The 20,214-nt window shown below is 38.2% G+C and overlaps 1 protein-coding gene across 1 annotated transcript in view; it reads right to left on the bottom strand.

Annotated features, from left to right (window-relative positions):
- The window catches only part of LOC126754495 (protein prickle), an 89,081-nt gene that overhangs the window by 7,177 nt on the left and 61,690 nt on the right, over window positions 1-20,214 (bottom strand). Inside the window, exons 3-4 of the mRNA XM_050466512.1 lie at window positions 10,568-10,681; window positions 4,749-4,877 (exon numbers count right to left, since the gene is read on the bottom strand). Coding sequence (XP_050322469.1) covers window positions 4,749-4,877; window positions 10,568-10,681 — 243 coding nt within the window. The remainder of the gene's footprint in view (window positions 1-4,748; window positions 4,878-10,567; window positions 10,682-20,214) is intronic.

Raw genomic sequence — 20,214 nt, 5'->3', positions numbered from 1 at the left:
GACATACGTGCGGAATTATGGATCGCGGTCAATCAGCTAGCGATCGTAACAATATCACAGCACGACTTATTAAACAATAGCTGCGATGTTTGATGGTCTTTATCTTGAAGCAACCTATGGTATATATGGTGCTGTTAGATGCTGAATGTATTCTGTTGAGTAGCAGAAAAGAGTTTGCCGCGCGCACACATTCTTCTTTGGATGCGGATGGTGATTACACCAGATCAAATTGATGAAATCATTTCAGCGAAAATTCCTGATTCAGATATTGCAAATTGGTGAAATCGATCAAATACGTTTGCAAGTACGTCACCAAAGAAAGCAACATAGCGGTTATTAGCCTTGAATGATATGAGATCAGCAGTATCAAATGGGTCGATATGTGAACTGCAATAAAGCGCTTTGTAGAATATTTACTTTTGCAATTCATGAAAGTTTTCCGCCTGTTGTGCGTCTCGCGGTTTAACTTCATTTAAGTCATTGTGTATTGTTAATGGTACAGTATGTGCAACTTTTTGAGAAGCATGCCCGCAATTTCAATTGCTGGAACATGATAATCACTGAAAACAGATGAAGGAAATGCGATAGTTACTTCGCATGCCACTGAAGTTCGCATACTTTTCGCGAGGATCATTTCGACATATCAGCCTTCGAATTCGCGTTAATTATGGGATACGAAAAAATGACATTGCCGATGACATTTCACATTGTATTCGCTAAGAATTGGAAATGGGAAAATTTCGGTTGATACTTCCAGTGGTTTGATATCAATTTCACCTCCCTTTTGTCAATTCACTTCAACGGAAGATGTACTCATCACGAATGTTTATCCGAACATTGGCCAAATTATCGTAACTGCGATAGCTTGAGTGCACGAGCAATTTTAGCAGACAAAATTACCGATGTTTATGACTTAAACTGGAAGGTTCAAAGTCAAATTCTGGGAGGTTTGCGCTCATATTAATCGATCGATCGTCTTGACAAGGAAGACGAAACCGTAAATTATCGAGTGGAATTACCAAATTCTTTGGAGAGGCTTGGTATGCCCCAGCATCATTTGCGTCTTAAAGTTGGATCTGTCATTATTATGTTTCACAATCTTCATGCGCCGAAACTGTGTAATGGAACCCGAATGATTATGACGCAGTTATCGAATACAAGGGACAGCCATTTCAGTTCAAACGTATTCAATTTCCAGGGAAAATTGCCTTTGCGTTGACAATCAACAGGACACAAGGAAATCGGGAAATGCTATGTTTTTCACACGGCCAGATATATGTGGCGTGTTGACGAGTTGGAAACCCATTTTCTCTGTATATTTACGCACCAGAACAGAAATCAAAAAATTGTTTATTGAGCTGCGCTACATTAAAAAAAAATGTAGAAAAATCGAAAATAAATCATTTTCGACACAATATAATTTCAACTTTTCATTTCAAAACACATAATTTCACGCAGGACAACGGCTGCGGTGTCAGCTAGTACACTTTATAAAATATCCGACCCTTTGGGAGATACAAACTTTTTGTACCCTGTTCTGGGTATAAATATGTCTGGGGAGTGAGTTGGGATGGTTCTCAATCACTATGCCAAATATGAGCACGATCTGTCAACCAGTTTGTTTATAGCAGCTGCTTAAGTCGGTACACTTCAGTAGTGTGTTGCGATTTTTATAATGGATAAAAATATCGAAGATAGAATTTGTCTAAAATTATATATTTCTAATCAAACGCACACGTACGGCATTGTTGAGAATGTTGGAAAAGGCTTACTGTGATTCTGTTTTATCAAAAACAAAAGCTTACGAGTGGTACAAAGCCGTTCTGAACGACCTTCAAACTCTTCAACTGAAGAAAATATTAAAAAAGTGAGGATATGGTGATTGAAAATCGTCAGCCAAGGGTTAGAGAGACGGCTAGAGAGCTTGACATCTCTCGCGGGTCCTTTCGAATGATATTATGGGTAAGAAACGCGTTCCTTTTCGACTCATCCCGATAAAGATGAGCTTTATTTCTTTTTGGAAAGGCTTGATCGTACGAATTCCGATCCCACATTCTTTGAGACCAATATAACTGAGTATGAGATATGGGTTTATGAGTTTGACATGCAAACAAGTCAACAATCATCGTAAGGAAGGGGAAAAAAAACAAGCGCAGTACCATCGATCAACCTCCGTATTCACCAGATTTGGCACCGTGTGTATTTTTCTTGTTCCCCAAACTGAAGTTGTCTCTCCGTGGAACCCGTTTTCAGTCGATCGAAGATAAAACAAAATTCGCTGAAGAAGGTGAAGGTCATCTCAAAAAATATGTATCTTATGAAAAGTGTTTTGAGGACTGGGCAAATTGTTAGCATAAGTGTATTACATCTGAAGGGTTTACTTCCAAACAGCAGTACCAGGGTTACTGCCTTTTTTAAAAATTGGCTTCAACTGTTGTTAAGGGACAACAAAATTTCTACGAAAGGATTGTAATCTGTCTTTAATTTCAGAATATTTTAGAAAATGTTGCAACATTTTTAAAATCATAAAAAATATTTATTATTAATAATATTCCTCCCTTAATAGGGAACGCATCCTTTCTCCAATTTCAACCAATTGGAAGCGAGTCGATTTTCCGACGTCTTCTTGCTTTCTAGCGTTGGTCTAGGTGAAGAACCAGTACTTGTGCGATTGTGAGATTCTTCTGGCCCAGAGTGAACTGTTAGATGTCCTCCGAACTACTGCTTCTTACCAAATAAAACTCCCTACAACTATAGGTGTTCTGATAATTATTCTGTCGGACGCTCTTGCCAAAACTGTATGGAGGAAGGCGAGGTGGAATCATCTTATCACTTCTTTCCCTATTGCCCAGTTTTTGTCAGACTGAGACTGAAACATCTTGATAGACACAACTTTGGCGAACCTATCGAAATTGCTACGATTGAAATTTACCGTCTTCAAAAATTTTTGGCAAGCTTAAATCTGTCGATTCACCTTTAAGGTTAATATAAATATATATAAATATATGTAACTTAACCTAATCTACTGTACACTAAAGTGATTTAGAAGAAGATTAATTATTAAACTGCAATGATAACCTATATAAAAGTAATTTTTGGCTTAATTTAAGTATATAAAGTCTAAATAACTAAAATTTATATCAGAAAAATAAATTTCAGAATTATTCATTCTGAAGAAGTATTTCGTGGGATTGCCCAGCTCACGTTTTCTATTTACCATATAATTGGATTATTGAAAAAGATTATGTCAGTTGTTTCTTATGGCGAAAATGATTTAAGCAACTTTCAAGCCGGGGAAGATCTTCATCTTGATTTTTATAGGGTATAAGCTACTAAGTATAGTGGTCTGTATTGAAAAATTTGTTCGAAAATTACAGCGCTGCCTAGAACATTGTCCAGGCACAATTCGGTTTAGAACTGACTGAGCAAAAAAGTGGAGGAAAGTATATATCTCACCATAGGGGAGTGTGAAATTCATTCACAGCCATAACTAAAGTATCTGGGAGTAATAATAGACTCGAGGCTCAAATATTAGGATCACCTAGAATACAGGTAAAGATAATAAATCCTAAAAGTCTTATCAAGAATGATGGCAAATAAAGGCTGCTTGCGTTCCAGCCGGCGACTTTTACTCGCAAAAGTAATGGGATCGGTTACACTACTAGGCTCCACGTGCTAGGCATTAAAGCATATGCCAGAGGAATAAGCACTGTGCACAGGCTGTCGGCACTAAGAATTATCAATGCTTTTCAAACAATATCAAGTGACTCTGTTGAACTAATAGCCAGTATGATACCCATTGACATCCAGGGCGACGAAAATGAGCGGATTTACAAGTTATCAGAGCCCTTTATAGGAGCCAAAAGATAAGAGAGAGTCAAAAGCTTAACAATATGGCAGCAGCTCAAAGGACGGTTGACCCACAGACTGATACCGGGTATCTATTCGTGGATCGACAGACGACATGGGGACCTAGATTTCAACCTAACCCAAATACTAAGTGAACATGGATGATTTGGAAGCTACCTGTACAGATTCCTGCACGACATTAGTCCGAATTGTCCGATGTGTTCAGAGAGCTTTGAAGACACTGAATATGTATTCCTTTACTGCCCTCGCTTTTTAAGTACAAGGGAAAAACTAAAAACTACACTCGGTGGCAATTTTACGGTGGAAAGTGTTACGACACTCATGTGTCAGTGCGTTATAGAGGATATTTAAATGTCTTATCAAACCCACAAATTAATACTTAATGGGACTTAACTACTTGGGAGTAGGTCAGGTTTGGCGGATTAAAGACTTTTGGAAAATTTCTGATCGATATCTCAAAAACTGAGGAACAAGTTCGGGTATATACAGACAGACGAACATTTCATTTATGTATACATATATGGTATATATTTTGCTGTTGGGTATTACTTATAAACTTTGTAGCAAAGTTTATAAACTTGTTCAGGGTTTAATGATGGGGACCACACTGCTGACATTTAGCAAATATTACTCTTTACAACAAAATTAAATTAGTTTTACAGCAAAATCAATTACGTAAGATCCACTTTGATTGTCTTTGCTAAATCATTTCTAAAAAACTCCGTTTGGAATAAGCAAATCGCACTTCAGTCATTGAGAAAAGTGGTCGGACACTACAGCACGGTAGACGACTGATAACTATTATATACTTTATGTACTATACATGTATATATATATTTATTTTTATTTCAGAGAATTTGCTGAAAAACAATACTTACACCATCGCAGGGGCGCGCACTCATCAGCTGTCTGACATTGCCACGTCCGAGAGCGTCACGTTTGCGCTGTGTGGAGAATAGGCGAAGTTCCTTGCGTTCCTCATCCGTCAATGAGTGACAGTAACGAACCTGTGAAGAAGATGAAAGATAAAAAAAATATAAAAACAACAATAATTTTAAATGGTGATGATGGAGAGTGGTGCTCAGCTAGGAGTCTTTTGTAACATATTACATGAAGGTGTGTGTGTGTGTGTGTGTGAATGTATTTAGCTTTGTGTGGGCACATAAGTGACAAGTTAAATAATTTTGCGGTCGGCAGTCAAGTATTTATTTGAGAATTTAAAATTCTTCGCCTCTTGGCAGGCACACGTACGCAAGTACATATGTGTGTGGGTAAATTGAAAATTGCTTCTGAGAAAGAGTAGTCGCGCCACCATCAACACTTTGTGGCACTCAAAAGTGGTATTGTGGCATGCACAACACGCTACTACTGTTGCTATTGCTGCTGTGATGGTCAATCAAGTGATGCACAATGCTGATATGGCCAAAGTGTGCACTTATGTGTGGACATGTGTAAGTGTTGTGTTGCATGCACACATTTTGATTATTACGCAAGTTTTCGCTGCTCATTCCATGCTTGCTCGCTGGCAAATCATTCGTTCATTCGTGTGGCATGTGTAGTATGCAACATTGCTGACGTGCTCCTGAATAATGACAGCTATTTTCGCGTAACTCCGGCGGCGCGGTGCGGTGGCAAAGCGGCAGCAATATTGGCTCTGCTTCCAACTTGTTTCGGTTTATTCGGTCGACTGACTGGCAACGGTTCGTTCCACCTCCCGACTTGTTATGTTGCATGCAAATTCCACGCAAACACGCGTCTTATTACACGGGTGTACGGGGTATCAGTACGTTTGTCAGGTGGTATGTGCAGAGCAGACTTGCTTTGTCAAACTATAGATGACCAAGTGTGGACACATGTCAAAGCGTGTAATGCGCATATGTATTTACAAACGCGAACACATATGCGACCACATATAAATGAGCTTGCAATGACAAAGAACTGTGCGTTGTGGCTGTAGCTCAGCAATCAGTTGCATGCTCGATTTTTGTCAAGTATATTATTTGCCTTGTGGGAGTTGTGATTGTACTTGCCTTAAGCTAGGCACACAGTGAAGCGTATGGAATCAGCGTTGATACTAGACTGTTTTGGTAGAAACGAGGACATCGACAAATCTACGCTCCCTCCAGGGTTGAAGAAGTGAACTAAAAATTACGAGTGGTCAGCAATCATCCGTACTGGTTTAAGGTAAGAATTCCAAATTCCAAATTGAGAAGAATTTAACAGGAGTTCCATAGGGTGGTGTCCTCCCCGTGTTGCTGTTTAACTTCTATATTTCGGAACTCCCTCAAAAACCAAAGAGTATCTCATTCTCCTCCTACGCTGATGATTGCACGATAATGACGTCGGACAATGGGATCGATGATATGTGCTCAAAAGTAAACCCAAGAATCTAACACTCTCACCCACTAAATCTACAGCGACCATATTCACAAACTGAACGAAGGAGTACGACTCGACCTTAATATTGCAGTCAATGGCGTTAAAATTCCTATTGTCAATAACCCTACGAGTTTTGGTGTGACACTCGATAGCCTGTGCTCCTTCACTCCCCACAACACTGCGATTATTGTCAAAGTACAGAGTCGCAATAAGCAATAAAATCCTCAGGTCGCTAGCTGGCGGCACATGGCGAAAATACAAAGAAATTTTGTTGACAACAGACAAGGCAATCGGCCGGCTGGTCCCTAACTACGCCGCACCAATATGGTCGCCTGGATGCAATGAAATGCAAATGAGGAAGCTTCATATATGCCAGAACACTGCATTCCGGACTATAACGGTATGCCTCTTGATGTCTCCTCTCGAACATCTACACAGTGAGGTCTGTATGCTCCCAGTTAAAGAGCTTAATGAATTCCTCTCCAAGCAGTTTCTGCTGGGGTGTTTTCGTAGAAATTATCCCTGCAGTCCCTGGTAGAAGCGGAACCGCCTCTTAGTAGCATTAAGAGGTCCTTCCTCAACTACGTAGACGAAATAAGACAATACGCCGACCAGACTTCGAAAGCAACTAATTTCAGAGATGCGCTGGCCGTCATTCACAGTGGAGCCATAAACACCTTGACCGACGCCCTCTCAGTTCTAGTCAAACCACCAACCATTCCAGAAGGCGAGCTCGAGTAGCCGCGATAATCGAGAGTGACCTTTTCGAAGCCTTATTCTGGATACAGTAGCAGTTTAAACTCTTACTTATTCAGAATCGACCCCGACATACCGAATATATGTATGTCCAGCATGCAACGAGACCCGCATGACTCTCACCACCTCTTTGCATGCCCATCTAACCCTACACATCCGACACCCTCTCCTAATGAACCGACTCTGCCGAATCAGTACGTTTCCTGACCATTTGATGACCTCAATGACAACTTATCTGAACCTTACCACCCTAACGGGGACTAGATAAACGTCACGACATCAATAATTAAACATGCAGAGTTTCATAAAGACATCGCATCAACTAAAAAAGTTTTCCATACAAGCACTTTATTCCGAGCGTTTAGTTTGTTGGTAGCTATGTGCTATTGTGGTCCAATATCAGCGGTTCCGACATATGAGCAGCTCCTTGGTGAGAAAGAGACGGGTATAAAATTTCAGATTACTAAATCAAAAGCTATGGGACTAAAACTTGGAAACTGAAATACTTCTTTAGTTGACGCGATATCTTTACGACTTTTTGTATGTGTCTCTCGTATGCTAGTAAATGTTACGGTGAAGTTGCAGTTAAAATTTGAATTGCGATAGTCTCTGAGTACCATTATCAACTGATTCAAAAAATGCATTTCAAGAAAACAAATTTGAAGTTTTATGAGCTAAAGGTGAATGACCAAACAACACTACCAATAGGACCGTAATGTGAGCTGTGAACCAAGAAATTCGACTATTTGAAAATTTGGTACTGTCTCAACCCTTAGGACTGTATTGAATGACGTTTAGTCTCCCATAAGCCATAAAAAATTCTAATTACTCTTGCCGATCTAACAAAAGTAAATAAATCAAGCCGAAAAGTATTGTTACTAAATTTTTGTGATCCGGTAGAAAGAAGAGCTTGAGTCAAAAGTTTATGAATACCAGACCTTTTGATAGTAGAAACCTCTAGACAGAGACCTCTAGAAGAAGCTCATCGCCTCTCTCCTCCAACGGCTTCTTCTCACCCAGAACTTCCTCGTCGGTATAATCGCCAGATTTCGGTTTGGCGACTCCATGATCATAATGATCCGGTATGAAGTGAAATTGTATGAGGATATCAGAGTGTTCAGATACGTTATCTTTTAAGAACACTTCGCTCTACTTTGTACCCAGCCTTACTGAATGTATTTCTACTAACGCAATTGCTACTTAAATAGATGCTTTCATACCAACATAGATGCGTTCGCATTTCTAACCGTTTGTCTGTAGCTCAAATTGTCATTTCGGCAGCAACGTCATTTCCATCTAATTCAAATCTACCTTTCTCGTGCGAGGGTAAATGTTGGCAACGCATTGTCCTTATTGTGATTGCATTTCAATGTCCCACAATTATGCGGGAACTATGTTCTTTTTTCGCGAATGCAACGGTATCATGTACGGTACTACACGCAGTAGGCGTGTGATTTATGCCACAAATCAGTTGTTGGAATTCAATTTAAATGCAGTAAAATGTGTGTTGATGATGCAGTCATTGAAGGGAATTGGTTTTGTTTATAATGTTAAAGGGTGGCTTCACTAGTCAAGTTTTGTTTCGATATACAGATTTTTGGCTGGAAGCGAACAATTTCGTGGATCGGTAGTAGTTGCGAGAGTTTGCTAGACTACTATAGACATAAGTAACTCTTCTATTTGTAAGGAATGTTTTGGGATTGCAGCACTTTCACCAACAAGAACCTCACCTTCGAAGTCCAACTCGGAATAACTCTTGTCAACAGGTGCTACTTTAGTCTGAGTAGGCAATTGAGAAGTAAAGTTCTTTCTCAAGTCACTCATCATCCCCGTCCTGGTATATGGTGCAGATACATGGACGATGACAACATCTGATGAGTCGGCGTTACAAGTTTTCGAGAGGAAGGTTTTGCGGAAGATGTATTGTCCTTGCGCATTGGCAACGGCGATTACTGGAGTCGATGGAACGATGAGCTGCACGAAATATATGACGACATTGACATAGTTCAGTGAATCAAGAGACAGCGGCTGCGCTGGATGGGTCATATCGTTCTAATGGATGAAAACACTCCAGCTCTGAGAGAGTTCAACGCAGTATCCGAGAGGGAAAGATGGAGAAGGACCTGGCTTCGCTTGAAATATCCAATTGGCGCCACGTAGCGAAAAGAAGGAACGTCTGGCGCGCTGTTGAAAACTCGGTTATAACCGTGTAAGCGGTGTCTTTGCCAATAAAGAGAAGAATCTTTTTTGTGGAACCATAAATATTAAGTAGGAGTAAGACACCTTAGCTAGTGTTGATAACAAATTTTGTACAAAAAACCAGAGTTTGAACCAAGAGAAGTTAGAATAAAAGAATCTAATTTTTTTTTGCAAAATTTGTGAATAACTTTATTACTTGGAATTTATTAGTAAAAACTTATCTGGCATTTCTCTAACAGTAATTTCTTAAATTTATTGCGTCTCATTAAAACTTCACTTCCATCCAGCTCCCGCTGGCAGCCACATTAAGAGCTAGTAACTACAAATACCCGTACATCTCTAAATGTCAAACATATAAACACTTACTAAAACCCAAATATGTTATGCAAATACATATGTTATACGGTTAACCAGCGACGTCGCAGCCAATCAACATATCGATCAGATATTCTCATATGCGTTCACGAAAGCCTTGCATCGATGAACTCGCCATTCGGCACTCAAACACAGTGGGAAGTGCGTGAAAACTCGTTAGACTTAAATGGCAAACGTTAGCTTCTTTACGTATAACGGTACCCGTGCAAGAGAAGAATTACATGCAGCGGCCGAAGTGCGACGTGCCACATGCTGATCGATTCTGCAAACTGTTGGCGGTGGACCGACCAGTTATGCTGGACAGCAAGGAATTGGGGCAATTTTTAACGTTAACAACTTATTGAGCATCGAAAATGTCTAATAACAAGGAACTAAGTTTAACATACAAACATATAGCGGTCCGTTATTAAGTAAAAGTAGCGCGGAGTGCTTGGTGGGGTTGCGCCGCGTTTGGCTATGCAAATTATGCGAAACTTGTCACAGATTGGCTATTTTTGGTCGGAGCGAAGTGCGTGGGTGAGAAGACACTGTGTCAGATTTAGAAAATGTTAAAAATGATATTTGTATGTATGCATGTATGTATATGCTGGTATGTATATTTATAACATTTCGGTCATCTATGTTATTATTTTGTAGAGTTTGTTGCTTCAAATAAAATCATAGTGCCACTTCCACCCTCATAATTGAACGCGCTGAGCGTAACTGCGGCCATTACAGATACAGTTGTGCCCGCATGGGTACCGTTTTTGCGGTACGCTAGCCTATCAGATAAGAGCTTCACATTTGAATAGACACTTTGGAAAGTTCTTTATTTTAGTTTTGTCACTCGGCGTGGGAGTTCGTGTGTTGCACGATTGTGGAATGGATAAGTGTGAGTGCGAGTATGTACAAGTATGATTTTTTAAATGTTTACAAATTGATATGTATGTAAGTATATAGTTTTATTAAAGCATTTAATACAAATATGTTTTCATGTGTTTTCACTTACCTCATTATCATGCGGCGGAAGTTGATGCAACAATTGCCGCACTCGATATTGTTCACCAGGACTATTCACATATGGCACTTTATCATCGGGTATTTGTGAGAAATACAAGCGTACCTGTAATAAAGAACGAGAAAAGCATTGAAAATGCGGGTTATACTATATATTAGATAGACATACATAAATATGTGAGTACATTATAGGTATAACGGGAATGTTTGTTTTTATAAAAAAATAAAAATATTTATTTTTTCGTTTACATTAATATTTTCGCCATTAAAATAGTTTCTATTCCATATTATGCAGTTATGCCAGCACGTCTTCCAACTACTGAAAAACTTCTAGAGGATTGTTTTTGACCGAGAATTCATGACCAAATTCTTGCATCCATTTCTTTTAAACAACAAAAATCGCTAAGTTCGTAAAACATTTACAATCTTAGTGGCTGCTACCGATAAACTAAGCAATGAATACAGTTAAAAAAATTTTCAAAAATTGTATCGTATTTTAGGAGCATTTAAATCAACATATTCAAAACAAATTGACAATTAGACTCTCCAACCCCGCAGAACTTAAATCTGCAGAATCCCGTTATTTTTTAAACACACCTCGTACGAGTATATAAAGGTTTGCTTGAAAATTGAGGAGCTTGAAACCAAATTAGCTGAGAGTCCAACTAGCTTTCGGTAGACCTCAGATTCAATTTTCTTACGGGGTGATAAAAACTTTAATTAAAATGAAGATCAAGAATAAAGAAATAAGTACGAAATTACTAAGATACATACATACATATAGAGATATATTTACTAAGTATATGGAACTACGAAAATTCATAAACCTATTTTACTGACTTTGATCACATGCTACAACATTCAGTGGCTAAAGTGGCATTAAATTTTTGGTTCGCCAAGCATTGGAGAGTGGCGAATCGAACAACGTATATCTGAAGCCAATGGGTAGAACATGTGGTGCAACCCTACACTAATATATCTTCTGACGCATGCGTACTGGTCTTAAGTTTCATTCTTGATGGAGAAAAACTTTTTTGTAGCTTTGTTTTCCATAAACAACTATAATTGATTTTATACACCAATATATAGTACTAGGTCTAAACCCACGGGTCTGCTATTGTGAAATTTGGGAATTATTACGTTGTTGTCGAGTATATCGTGCTTTGATCTGAATGTCTGTGCGTCATCCACCCATCATCTAACAAAGTACCTGGGGATACATCTGCTGAGGCGATTGTCTGTTGTGATATAATAATGACCTTGCGTTGTTCAGTAACAACAATCAATATAATCTATGTACATACATATTTATGTATTTACACAAAAATTAGTGTTATTTTGACTTTTAACACAAAAAAGTAAAAAGTAGTAGTGACGGACACACCTCCTCATAAATTTTTAGCTAAATCGGTTAAGATCTTCTGCGTCCGTTTTTCCGAGGTATGCTTTAGCACATAACGGAAAAGTCCTTAATTTTTATATATTATAAGATATCGACTTTAGTCAGTTAATGTAAAGTGACTGCTATATAGGTCCAAATTGGTTAATTAGTTGCCGAAATATGGGCGCTATCAATCTAATTTTCTAATTTTTATATTGACTTTTAAACTAGCCATTATACAATACACATTATAAATGGATATTTGATTCTAAACACAGGAAAATAATAGCATTTTCTTTTCTCAATGAATACTTTGCCTTATTATATGGCAATATTGCACAAATGTGCAAAAATGTTCAATTGAAATGCACAGGTCTGGAGTTAATCCTATAGTCAAGAGCATACAAAGCATGTGAGTATAGAAATTATCAATTAGCCAGTGCACTAAGAACAATTATTAAATATGTTTTTGTTTCAGTATGGACAGATAGTGAGACCCGGCTTCCCGTTGACAGATGTGTCTCATACCTTCCTGAAATTGGGCCTGTGAAGGCTATGAGAAGCAAAGAACAAACGAACCTGAAAACATGTTGAGAAATGAACACTCAACTTTGACAGCTCATGCGAATATATTCGCTTTGCCACGAAGTTTATAAGTCCCAGAAAGGACACGTCGGATACCCTAAAAAGTATATATGTATATATAATCTGTGTGACGATATCAGCTGATTTAGTCCCGTTCATATATCTGTATAGACGCGAACTAGTCTTTCAGTTTCTAAATTGTTCAACTGAAATGTCGTTGACTTCCTAAGAAGCTGCTCATTTGTCGAAATAGCAGATATCGGTTTTACTATCGAACAACTCAGTTCATGATATTACAATTTAATAAAACTGATCTCCAAAAAATCTTTGCTTTTTGGAAACATTATGCGTTTTTCGAATAATATTACGAATAATACCATCATAATTTTTTGAAGTGAAATAAGAATTTTAAGTGTTTAACTTTATAATTATAATTGTAATATAATATTGGGCCTTAACGTTGCATTCTAATAAATTGGTGCCAAATAATTGGAGACGGGCAGTTAAAGCAACAGTTCCGACGTCAATTGCAGCACATTTTATTAAAACGTTTTATCCAAAAACCGATGTGACCCCACTGAAAAATGTAAATTGCTCAACGCTGGAACACCTTAGTTACGAAATGATCGGCAATTGACATTATGATCATTCCGTTCGGAAAGTTCAGAAGTGCTATTTTAATATTGGAAGTTTCTATAAAAACAAATGACAGTTTATTGAAAGAGAAATAATAATAATCATTAGTTTCAATAAAAATCTCTAATAATCAACTTTCTACTAAACTTCAACAAAACATAAAAAGTCCTCTATTATTAAAAAACACATTTCTTCGCACATACACCACCTGATGAGAGCTGAGTGTGTCATACTCTTCTCTCAACTACAAGTTCGCCATATGCCGCTTATCACGTTCGGCACTGCAGGAGCAGCACGATTCTCAAAACAATCACCACTAACCAATAGAATTGGAACTCTTTCACAGCGGTGCGCCATTGCAAACAAAATAAAAAGAAAAGAGCGGAGCGCATCATCAAACGTCAATAACAGCTGCGCAACATAACACAAAACACACACACACGGACACAGTCGAAATGGACAATAAATGGATGCCAAGAAAAGTGACCGCAAATGCTTATCATACACCAAATGCGGCACGATGAGTAAGTGCAGCAATCGCTGCAATCGTATTGATCGGCTGAAAGCTCTAAGCTCCGCGCCGCCTCGCGTCGCAGCGGGTTGTTGCATGATTTGCTGCCATCTTAATACATGCATACATACATACATATGTGGAGGAAAACATACCAGCACTCACACAGCTGGCCGTTGACATTGCCTGGCATAAATTTATATTTTATGCCATTTTAATAGCGCCACAGTTGAAATGGCAGAAATGGTGTTTATCGCACATGGAATGCCATGCGCTCACCTTGTCTGGTGGCCAGTGGTCGGTAAAGGCCAATAAATGCATGGCGGCTGATCGGATTGATATTGAAATCGATAAAATTAAAGCAGGATACTCTTGGCGTTTATTGTATGATTTGGCGATCGTTGGAATATTTACAAAGCTCATAGAGTGCGGAATGCAGTGGTGAAGCGAGCATGTGGGTATGGCAGCAGTACTTTTGGTATGCATAATGAGGTAGGATACAAAAAGAATCGAAATTGAAACAGAACGCCATCAGCAGCGTCATTACCATTGTCCACATCATACCCAGCACCATTACAGTTATCGTCACCATCATCATCACCATGAGCACCAGCAATACTAACATTAGCACTATTACCATCAATGACCCTGCTGACAAAAGCAGTTTTTAACACTTAAGCCAAATGTGCATTTTTATAGCGGGAGACAATTGGGAATGAAGTGTGATTTGCAATAGGAGAATAAAAACTGTTATTTATGATGATCGTTCGGTTGCACGTGTTCGTAAATTGTTACAAAAAAAAATATATAAATAGGTACATATATACAGAGTGACTCATATTTTATGCCGTTATTGACTAATTCAGAATTGCTTGTTATACTATTCCAGATATTTATACTCTGAACAGAGTACTATATATTAAGTTGTCCACGAAGTTTAAGCACGTCGGAGAACCTTTAATATATTTAGGTATATGATCATCATGACGAGCTGAGTCGATTTACCCATGTTCATCTGTCTAACTGCCTATGTATATGCGAAATAACCACTCAGATTTTCAGATAACGATTTGAAATTTTGCAGACGTCCCTTTAACCCCAAGAAGCTACTCATTTTTCGGAACGGCCGATAACGGACCACTACCCTACACTTGCCATACAACCTCAACGATCGGAATCAAGTGCTTGTAGAAAACGATGTTCCATTTCACTAGACATCTTCATAAAATTTGCGTTGAAGTGAGATTTCAGACCAGGAGACTCCATATCCTGTGAGTACTTCAATCTATTGCTGGAGAAAATAATCGGGCGGGTCTCGAGATATTCGATTTCACCTAAAGGCGGGCGGTGCCGCCTCCATCATCCAATTTACACTAGCTTCTTGAAAGCCCTGTCATGACATTTGGTGGGAAAATATATCTCTGGCAAATTTATCGCGCTTTAAGTATTTTTTAACACCACCGTTATACTGGGAGTAAGGAGGGTTATTCTCCGATTTCATTCATTTTCACACAGTCGATTGGAGTTCTTATATTATTTGCTCTAGGCGATTTTGGTTATTGAAGCTTTAGTAGTTTAGAAGGTATGGTCCTTAAGTTTATTAGAGGTCTGACTCACTATAACGTCATTGGGAGCATAATTGATTTTATATTTTTGATAAACGGTTATGTAGGAGCCACACTTTCCATAGTGTCACTAGAAAGTTAATGGAATACAAATAATCGAACCCGTCATTTTTGAAAACACATGGACATAGATCTTGGGTAAAGATTATTTAGCGACGTCAAGAATAATACATTATAATAGGTTGTCAAAAAAGTCTTGCGGTATTTTCGCTAGTTGGCGCTGAAAGCGCGTAGTTCTAGTTTTATTCGTCGCATCGGGTCATGCCATACCTTTTTGGAAAGCCCGTTTCACGCGCTAACACGTTTTTGATTGATTGTCGTTTCTTTTAAAACGTTCGTGAGTTATAGCGTCGCAAACATGGATCAATATAAAGAGAAAATGCGGCATATTTTACAGTACTACTACGATAAAGGCAAAAATGCATCTCAAGCCGCCAATAAAATTTGTGCAGTTTACGGACCCGATACAGTTTCCATTTCCACCGCACAACGATGGTTTCAACGTTTTCGTTCTTGTGTAGAGGTGGTCGAAGATGCGCCACGTTCCGGAAGGCCTGTCGTCGAAAATTGAAAGAGACCGGCATAGTAACAGCCGTAGCATCGGCCAAGAGCTGGGCATGAGTCATCAAAAATTCATTTCAATTTCAATAGAAAAAAAAAAAATAAATAAAAATTCCGCAAGACTTTTTGGACAACCCATTATATTGACTAATACTATAAAAAACGACAGAAGGTCTTCTTCTAAATCGTTCAGAATCATTTAAAGACTTCTAAACACATACTTGTCTTACTTACGTTTTTATCAAAAAAGAAAAAAATATGTAGCTTGCCTCAGAAACTTGAGGTTTAACAAAAATTATATTAGTCCGAGTATTATAAATCTCTTGCTATTAAAAAAAATTCCAGAGACATGAATAATCTTATGAATATTGTGGTATCTACTTATGTGAATTTTGCTCTCTACATATTGCACACATATTGCATTAAAACATATAAATGAATTCAGAGAGTGCCTAAATAAGAAGCATCCAGGATTTAAGCGAAGTCCTCGGAAGCGCGCTGAACAGAGGCGAAGCTTTTAACTAATGAATGGGCAACACCAGCAAAAAAGACCAGAGCTTAAAATCACAATTGAAGTAATATATAGTATACATAGAAGCGAGCACTTGTGGTGTCGACCAACGACCAACAGAATATTTTATGAGAGTTAAACTGAGTGACAGGAAGCTCGAAAAAAAATAGAGGAGCAGAAAAAGTGAGTATATAATAGCGGTGCGTGCTGGGAAATGCAAAGTTAGTGAGAGGTTTGAAATCGAAAATTGCCAAAAAATGGTGGAATTTAAATAAATATAGTATAAGCTGTGCCGAAAGAGGAGCATCATGGACGTTTCAAAGGGACTACTACCTTTGTGTCATGATATCCACGGGATGGACTTTGTGACAGTTATGCTCACGTACATGTCACACATACTGTGTGTATTTCTATGTACCCATCTGTGGTGCTTGTGGCGCTTTCAGAGCACTTCCAGCGCTCAACTTCCGTATATCATTTTGATGGACAAGCACAGCAAATGCAAGAAGAGCAAAAGAAAATACTTTGCCACAAACAATATTTATTTATTTAACGCCAGCACATGCTGCTCGCGGGTTATTGCAACGACTACGTCGCTGACCATGACTGGATTGTTAGCCACCGCAAAAACAAAATGAAGTGAAGTCAGTTGAACAAAGCAAGTGAAAATAAAAGTGCAATGCTTGTAAGAAACAAAAAAAAAGAAAAAGACGATTATTGGAAAAAAATAAAAACTATAGAAATACAATGTATATTTAAGGATATGAGTTGGGAAAAGCGCATATGTCGCCCTATGTAAAGGGTGGTCCAAATAGTGGACATTTTGGGTAAAACGATATCTTTTCTGCTGGTATAAGATTTTATTATCAGCTCTGTAATTCATTCTGACATTCCAACATAACCTATCTCTTTCGTCTAACTTTACGGTAGTATATTGTTGAGACAATTTCCCATGAAATGTTGTTTTCTGTCAAGATCTAACTCGATATTCGTTAAAAGTCTTCAATCTCGAATGGACTCTGAACTTTTAATATTCACATCATTCTTCATTCCGCTGCTGAAATTAAAGATTTTTCGTCTAAGGTGAAAAAGTGGTAATCATGCCTCTAATATAAGTCTCTTCAAAACTATAACTCTCTTAGGATGTATTGAGTTCTCATGGTCCTTTTTTCATGGATAAATGTAAAAAGTGCTGATATAAAAACATTCCGATTTATAAGAGAACTAACAAGTTCTCTGAATCTGTACGGCCTTGGTCAGCGCAAAAAAGGATACTCCGACTCGGTAAATATCACAGGAAGAAGGAGTCATCTACTACGTTGTAAGGATATTTGGTGAGTAAAGGCTTGTTTAGTTTGGTCCAACTTGTCCAGTTGGTTATACCATCAGTCAAAAAAGTAGAAAAACTGCATGCTATAAGGACCACCCTTTACATAAAACTACATATGAAATAAATACCAGCAAGTTTTATGTAGAAATGTAAGATTGCGAAAGATTTATATTTAAGAACAGTGGCAGCGGTGCGCCAACGGATACGGATATTTTACGGTAATAATTTATGGGTTGCACACAGCGGTAGTCAGCAACGTCTGTCACGTATGGATAACGCGCAACATTGCCGCAGCCTGCTGAAGGCGCTGATAGTGTGGCAGCAGGAAGAGGTTTATTGTTTTTTGTATCCCCTCTTCGTCGGTGTCTCATTTTCCCGCTACACTTTGGTGCTTTTGTTTTTCGGAATCCACAACTTTGAAAGTAAATGAATGGCCGACATAATTGATAAAGTCGCGCGGATGCCATGCGGCGTGTGGCGCAGCGGTCAGGCGCGTCGTCCGGACACTTTTTAACGCATTAAACTGGTATTAAAAAGTCAATTGGCGGCAGCTGCGTGTCGCACAGTCGGTGCAAGCGGCAAATTCCAAATTTTGGAAAGTCTCTGCCTGGACTGCTGTAATCAAAAACAGCGACAAAAACATATCTACATCCATAAGGGCGACACTTGATTTTATAGCAGTGGAGTAACGTAAGTTTTAATTTCTATTTTTATAGCCACTTCAATCAATGCAACAAATTGTAGCAAGTTTTATTGCGCGCCTTTCGTTATGGCGTTGTTGCTTTTTAATGAACTTTTTGTTGGTGTAATTTACTTCTTTCACTTTTTTCTGCTGGCAATAACTCTTATTTATCAAAACTGCACTTGACATATTTATGACCTCAACCACAGCAACCACATAAACCACTTTGGCGCATAAGTAGTATACACTCATGGTTGTGCTTAAGCGATAGTGGGGATGCACTTGCAGAAAAATACCGGTATAAGGTTAAGGATTAGCAAGATTCATTGGAAAATGAGGGGTTTTTATTTCATAGTTTATTGAATGGTTACTTGGTTGACTCGCCAAAGCGGGCTTGTTCTCTTCGCATATGACACAGCCAAGGGAAGAAAGGCCACTTTGTTGCAATATTCTATAAGACACTTACTATTGTGGTCGAGATTCCCGAATAACTCAGTGCTTTGAGTTTATTGATATTCATTTGTGAAGTAGAAACTAATATGTGAGAAATCTACTATGTTGAAGACATTTGCATAAGTCTAAACTTCCTAACCAAAAATAAATTGGGTTTGTTCTGATTGTGTAGATCCGTGTTTGTCAGAGAGTCGATATTGTTATACTGATACGCCATATAGCCTTTTTAGTCAGGGTCAGACACGCTTAAGAATCTTTAAGTCTTGCCTTTTGCCTAAAAACTTTCTCACTGCTTTCGTTTCTTTTGTGAAATTTATTATTATTATTTACTCTTTATTTAATCGACACTGTATTCAATCCTTATAAAAATATGTTCTTGATATATATCTTGATCGTACAATTTGGAGATTTGCTTTAGAATAATAACGGATAGAATGTTAAAACAATTCAGTATAATAAAATAAGTAATGCCTTACACTGACTTACACTATACCGGTAAAGTTTACGAAAGTATTCCAATTTAATAACTGGATCACTCGTCGTTTGTGTTGCCCAGTAATCCTAGGTGTGGATCAAAGGAACCTCATGTATGGATTAAGCGCTTTGAATGTTTTTTAAAATCTCTCGGTTCGGCCTAAGCTTAACTACTACGATATTTCAACATCGTTCTAGCAAAAGCTGGAAAGACAAAGAAAGATAATAAGGGAACTACGTGACAATGGATCTTTCCGCTTTTGGGAGGACGATTTTTTCTATGTACTATAGTAGCTCATATGGTTAATATTATTTTTAATGAGATATTTGAAGTGAAGGGCGATTTTTGAATAGATTAAGGTGTCTAGGAATAAATATTATACTTAATATTTGTGGATCAGTTTATCGAATTCAGTTATTTCGAGTAAGCGAAGGACGATCTTTAGATTTCACGAATAGACTCAAAAAACACAGGTTATAGTTTTTGGAAAAGGTTTTCCGCCGGACGGTTAAAAACCTTAAAATAAAATAATAATTCGAGGATTAAGCCTTTGTTGGCCTTTTATGCTGGCCATCATTCTAGATTTTGACCAAAGACCGAAAGACCTTTGCGAAAGAATTGAATATCCAAAAGACGGCCTGACTACAGACACTATCAACGTCGTGAGTGCGACTTTAGACTTCTTAAATCTACCACTGATCGAATTCGAATCAATATAAGGCTACTTAAAAAAGTAGAGAAAGCTTCTGTTGTTGCCATAGCTCTTACCTAGTACCCGCATGGGTGGTAAGATTTAAGTTGGTTGTCATCGTCAGAATCTAACGATAGACCCAGAAAACGTGCAGTTTCGATGGGGTCAGACCATCGGTAGAGGGGTGTTATGAAGGTG

Source organism: Bactrocera neohumeralis, chromosome 4 (assembly GCF_024586455.1).
Source record: "Bactrocera neohumeralis isolate Rockhampton chromosome 4, APGP_CSIRO_Bneo_wtdbg2-racon-allhic-juicebox.fasta_v2, whole genome shotgun sequence".
NCBI lineage: Eukaryota > Metazoa > Arthropoda > Insecta > Diptera > Tephritidae > Bactrocera > Bactrocera neohumeralis.
The sequence above is the reverse complement of the archived record's forward strand: the minus strand, read 5'-3'. Positions and strand labels throughout refer to the sequence as shown.